General features: G+C 29.3%; 1 protein-coding gene across 1 annotated transcript; it reads left to right on the forward strand.

Moving 5' to 3' along the window:
• The first annotated feature begins 1983 nt into the window (after positions 1-1983).
• Positions 1984-2541, forward strand: LOC141595612 (F-box/FBD/LRR-repeat protein At1g13570-like). Its single transcript, XM_074415574.1, has one exon. It carries the CDS (start codon positions 1984-1986, stop codon positions 2539-2541), a length of 558 nt encoding a protein of 185 aa, XP_074271675.1.
• Positions 2542-6652: the final 4111 nt, after the last annotated feature.

A 6652-nucleotide genomic window follows, 5' to 3' on the forward strand; every position in this document is an offset into this window, starting at 1 on the left:
TTTTCTTATATAACTATCACAATAATCATAATTTTTATTTGTATTCAAAAAGTTGGTAGTATATGAATTACTTCGCTTTTTATTCTTATTATATTTTGAGTTAATAGTTAGAATCTTATTTGCATATTTTTTTGTGTTTCTATTGAAATTGCAGGAGGATGACATGCATACTCATGTATCAACAACGTTGCAGGAAATTGGAAAATAATGGTTATGAATTTATTTTTTTTACACTTTTCGTTTTTGAATATTTGTTGGTTTTTCCCTTTTATCATGGTGTGTATGCAAGTTTAAATGGTAGTATGAATTGGTTTTTCCCTTTTATCATGGTGTATATGCAAGTTTAAATGGTAGTATGAATCTCTTATATGTGGTACATAATATATTCTAACCTTGAAATATTAATTGACAAATTTTGTAAATTGTACTAGATTTTCTTTCACTCTTTCGTCGAATTTAACTTCTCGTGTAACATTTCTCTTCTATTTGTATTTTGTCAAATAGTAATAAATCAAATGTCTTAGTGGTATTGTTGAAGTATATATGATGCAAAGGATGTTAATTTGACCTTTTAATAGTGTCATATGTAGATAAATATTTTCCATGGTTATTGGTTGTAAACCAATGTTTATTCTCGAATAATGTTTTCAAGCTTTTAAATCAGATTTTTTTTTTGTTTTCCATCAAACATGTTTTCCTAACACTCACAATATTTCTTCGAGAAATGTTTTTTGTTATAATGATTTGTATATATTTTCTTTTTTCATGAATTAAGAAAGCTAAGAGTTCTTACGAGTTCAAATGGTTATTTAAATCACATATGTTTACATCTCTATTGATAATGTCATTTGGAAAATAAACATATAATACTTTTACTTTTATTCGCCGTTTTTTATTCCCACAAAAAAAAAAGTTGAGACAAGATTATATAACATGTAAATGACATGTATACACATATATAGCAAATGACACAAATAATTAGAAAAACAAGCTTATAAAAAAAATGGGTACAAAATAGACTATAGATATATTATTTGAACCACCGGTCAGTCGATAAGTTATATGAATACTTTTATCCAAGTAAAGGATATAAAAAAGTCATTCTCTAATATTTTTGCCAATACGTTGGAAATCCATCGAATTCACAACGAAAATGTCTCAAAGCTGATGAATTGCGAAAAATTATAAATGTATTTGTCAAAGAATTTTAACAAACTTCATTGCATTTAAGAAAATAAACCTGTAATTTTAGCTTAATTAGTAAAGTAAAATAATTTGTAGGTTAACATAGCGCTTTCTACGTATTATTCATATCGTCTCTAATTAACTAAAGACAATATGTAAAGTACGTAGATAAAATAATTTCTATCCATTCATTTAAAGATTTTACATGTTTACATTAATTTATTTCTCTTATCGCTGGAATATGTTAAGTAATAAGGAATATAATTAGATGTCCACCTTTTCATTCCGTACTTGATAAAAATAGGGTCAAGGTTTTTAGAACACACCAAAATGTTAATAAAAGTAATAAATCTTATTCTTAAATATCAAAATTGTCCAATGTCCCGTGCATTGTACGGGAACAAAAATTAGTGTAAGATTCAAAGGGTAATAATTTAGGATTGTTTAAATTCTGAATTTTGACTACATCCGTAAAATTCCCTCTTCCCAATTTAATATAACTATTTTTGTATAATTATCGTACACTAGTTTTAAATCCGTGCGTTCATCCCAACGGATGGATTTACAAATCTTTGTGTAAAATTCAAGGTTATTTGGGGATTTCCAAAATTATGAATATGGTTTTTTTTATCTATTTTAGTAATTAGCAACTTTTTATGACAATGATTTAACCCTATTGCGGTAGTTAATAAGTATCTTTCTAGGTTTATGATTTAGTTTAGGTTTGCCATTTGTGATGTTAAAGTTTGAGTCTTTGGAGGTTCATTTACTATATGAATCGATTCTACCTTTATGAGAATGGAGAAGCGACAGAAATTAGAGAATGTCATCAGTCTATTGCCCCTCGTACTCATTGATGAGGTGATGGAGCGCCTGCCCCTTTTGGATGCAGCGTATATATCTATACTATCACACCAATGGTTCAGTAGTTGGCCGTCCATAAGGACCCTTGAGCTTAATCGACAATTTATCATGGAGGTCTTCCGCAATAGAGTACTCGACGCGAATGGTTTTTCTCGACTTGTTAGCAAACTTCTCTTGCAGTATTATGACCCTGGTAAGCTACGTAGGTTTCAGGTGTACATTCCAGGCTTTCCAGCTCTCGACTCTCAATCTCACCTCGATGTTGATGTTGATCAATGGATATCCTACTTGTCAAGAACAGGTGTTTCGGACATCTATATTGAAAACCGGAACTACTTTTGTTATATGTTAAGTCATTCTCTCTTCTCTATTAAGAAGCTTGAGAAATTAAGTATAAGGGGATTTAAAATGATTACTCCTGAAACTTTTAATGGTTTTGAGAACCTTACTCTTCTGGACATTATCAATTTTTTATGGCCCATAGCTCATTAATTAAAAGTTATACATACAAAATTGTACAAAACAAATATAAAGAGAAGATCAAAACATATAGAATACCTAATATAAATTAACGAATGTAAAGTAGTAATCATATAAGTATGTCAATATAATGAATTTGAGACTTGAAGACTCAATAAAAACTCAAAAATAACCCTGTGATTTTCACGGGTTTCAAAACTAGTTACATATTAAAACCCTTCTTTTTACATACGTATGTAATTCGATATGATTTTTTTAAAAAAAAGAACAATTAACAATTTTATGTGAATTTTTTTAAAATGTTGAAAATAGAAATATTTGAATATTTTTTTTACCCTTTTATTATATATTTTTATATATTTTGTCGTGAAAATCTTTTAATTTTAACACAACTACCTAATAAAATATTTTGCAATTGAAGTTTTTTTTTTTACAAAACTGTAAAAAAATGTTGAAAAATCTGTACTTTATATAAAAATAATAAATTGTATCTAATTTATGCTATTTTTTTATTAAGTTTTTGTAAACTTTTATTTTGTATCTTTCATAAAAAACATAACCATTTTCACATTTTTGTTATAATAAATTGAATTTCTCGTGAGATTTTGATAAAGGGGTTTAATTTCAATTATTGTGTAAGTTATGGGGCATAATCACTCTAATTGAAAGTTTGGGGGGTTAATTTCGCACTTGCACAAAGTTTTAGGGGGTTAATTTCACAATTGCACAAAGTTATGACATCAAATCTCTTGTTTTCAAATTAAATACACAATTGTTTTAATTTTAAATAATAAAGCTTATAAACTACATACTTGTGATTTTAGTTGGACAGATACAAGTGTTAGGCTACACAATTATTGAGGCTCGCCTTCTCTTTTCCTTAACTAGTGTAGTTCTCGTACAAATGTACGGTTTTTTAGATGAGGGTATTAGAGATTATAACAGTTAAATTGTTATTTATTTAACTCCATTAAAATTTAATAATAAAATTAACTATATTGATAATATTTCAGATTAAGAGTTGCAAAAGAGAAATTTCAATTGTTTTAAATCGATTGAGATTATGTTTACTCAAAATATATTGTCAACGTATTTTTTAAAAATAATACTGTATTATATTATTGTATCCACTAAAAACATCAACATTAACGAATGATGTTGTCAATAAAATCAGATAATATAAATGAATATAATCACAATAGTCGTTAATTGAGTTTTTATCCAAAAAAATATTGACATCTCATTAATTTCATTTCACCTTATAGCATTTTGATTTGAGAAAAAAAAAACGTGATCGACAAAACAAATCGAAATAATTGGGTAATGTCATGAAATGTGTATTTTAATGATTTTATTTTATAATTATCAAACCATATTTTATTTCAATTAAAAAGATTATATTTTAGAGTTTAATGAAAAAATTGTAGTTTAATGTAAGGATAATGGTTTAATGAAAAAAAATTGATTTGTTTCCTTATTTGAGTAAGTGCACTTTGCAGGGAAAACTTTTCATAGTTTTTATTCTCGTAGTATATAGGGAGATGTAACTACCAATCGGCCGCTTATTCTTTTCCTTGTTGCTTACATACAGAGTAGTTATTTACTGCAAAGATAGTGAATTAGTGGGTAGTGAAATTGTTTTTTTATGGTTAACTATTTTGAGTGCTGATTTTCCACTTAGTTGTAGATATTGGGCCAACTCTCTTATTATTGGGCCCGTTCTATAACATAGGACGGTTCTATAGAAGAATTGATGTATCCAAATATATTGAACACTCGTCGAATTGCTGCTCAATCACTCTTTAATTGTCCTTTTGTCTTTTATCTTATAAGATCCCTTCATACATTTCTTTCACACGGGCGCCTATCTCCCCCCTTTATAGTAACCTTATCTTTTCATTTTAACCACCTTTATACTTATATATTTTGAATAAATTTGATGTTGATTTTCTCTATTGTTCGCAAGGTTCGCTATTCTAACTTTTGTGTGAACTCCTTATTAGTTTATTGTTTGCTAAATATTTTATTTTTAGCCAATTTGTAATTGAAAACATATATATTTAATTCTCTTTTCCCACTTTATTCAAAATTTTATTTTGCTAGTTAATTTGATTTATGTAAAAACGTTAGGTCTTATGTCGTATACCACTCTTAAGGCATAATTATTCAGTATTTGTTTTACTTTGCAAATTACTAAGATTTGTTGACAAAAACTTTATAAGGTTATGCAATATGGATATTTGTCAGGCACCTTGATTTTAATTTTGTTTTGGGTTATTTCATGAGAATAATCCAACCTAACCTTCCTCTTCTCATACACTAAAACTTAGGAGAGACGGTCTCTCACTAAGTTATTGAGAGACCAATATTTCGTACCCTCTTATTAGTATTTCGTACCCCTTTTGTTGTTGATCATAACATAGTAATTTCGTACCTATTTACATAATAAATGTACCCATTTTATCATTAATCAGGATTTGTACCTATTTTATTACCTTTAGTACCACTTTTTCTTGAAATTGTACAATGGTCTCTCAATAAAGCTTATTGAGAGACCGTCTCTCAGGAGACCTACTCCTTCCCATATTACTTCATCTTATTGTTTTAACTCGGATAAAATTGAAGTATCCCATCATTTATCCTTTAATGAACTACTGGAATGGCAACCGGTACAACCGGTTCTCTTTGATATAATGACTCACTTGTTCACTCCCTCTCTCTTCCTTTCACTCCGTCCCTTTGACTGACACTTACTCCCCCACTCTCTCTCTATTTTTTTTTACTATAAAAAACTAAAAACACCCCTTTCATCAAAGGTGGTGGCCAACCGGCAACCACTAAGCTTCCACACCCCACCCAACCAAGCTAGTGCAACCCAGCCACAACCAGCACCTACCGTCACCGTTGTTGGACCCCTCTTCTCTTCTCACTTCCGAACTCACTACTATTTTCCGGCTACCTATCTCTTCCTCCGACAAAAATGGTTAATAATTATTGAAAACTTGATACTTTAATTTCCCAGATCTACAAAAAAGGGTTAATAATTATTGAAAAGTAAGGATGTAAGGGACTTATTCAGAACATTGCTAATTAAAACATGTGTTCATCGGACATAAACTTGTCTGTTGGTGTCTTTTATAGTTATGTTGAGGCGGCACGATTGATTGGAAGACGGCAAACACGACGATTGATGCCTTTTGTAGATCGTGGTGACAGAAAATGTGGTCGGAGAAGTCACGACTAGATAATGACGAAAGTGGCAGACACTTCGCTGCGCAGGCGGTGGATATAGATAAGGGTACTCGTGGTCGTGTGGTTTGGTGTTAGTCGGTGGTGTGCGTGGGTCTAGTGGTGGTAAGTGGTACTTCATCTGGTGTATGACGGTGGTTGAAATAGTTGCTTTTAAGAAAGAAGCTAATGTTAACAACCAATAAAATAAAGGGTTATTATAATTATTGACACTGTCACTTCATTAACGGGCCATTTTTAAACTGATATTACAAGTCAAATTTAGCTAAGTCTATTTTGAGAAGAAGGAATCCAACGTTGGGATTATTTTGAGTTAAACAATAGGATGAAATAATATGAGAAGAAAAAGGTTAGGTTGGTTTATTCCCATAAAATAACCCTTTTTTTTCCATAAGGATCTCAGTAAATTAATGTGGTTGTAATATTGATGATGTTTTTTTAGTAATATGTCGTTGATTTTTTAGCAATAATTAAACGTTGTTATACTTTTCTCTTGAAAAAAAATTCAGATCTGTTGATTATTATTGGTAAATCTAATAAATCTCTTTTAAGAATTATTTTTCACTGTGATTTTTATTATTTTATGCTAATTTTTTTTATTACCTGCGATATAATTTGAAAATTAATGTTTTTATAATGATACGAATTTGCATATTGTTCACATTTTATTTGTCCAGTTTGTACCAAGATGAAAACAAAGGTAGAGGGGATGAGACTGATTATTTGAAGATTTGGTTAATTTTTTGTGATTGTGAGCATTGAGTTATTTTTTATAAAACTAAAAGTTTTTGTATATATATATATAAAAGATAATTTTGCAAAATTTAACTTCAGATTCTTCTTCAATCTTCGTTTTTTAAGTGATGTAAACTGG

The sequence above is a fragment of the Silene latifolia genome, chromosome 8 (genome assembly GCF_048544455.1).
Source record: "Silene latifolia isolate original U9 population chromosome 8, ASM4854445v1, whole genome shotgun sequence".
Taxonomy (NCBI): domain Eukaryota; kingdom Viridiplantae; phylum Streptophyta; class Magnoliopsida; order Caryophyllales; family Caryophyllaceae; genus Silene; species Silene latifolia.

Coding starts and splice junctions, on each gene's coding strand:
- LOC141595612 (XM_074415574.1), top strand. CDS start 1,984: ATGGAGAAGCGACAGAAATTAGAGAATGTCATCAGTCTATTGCCCCTC.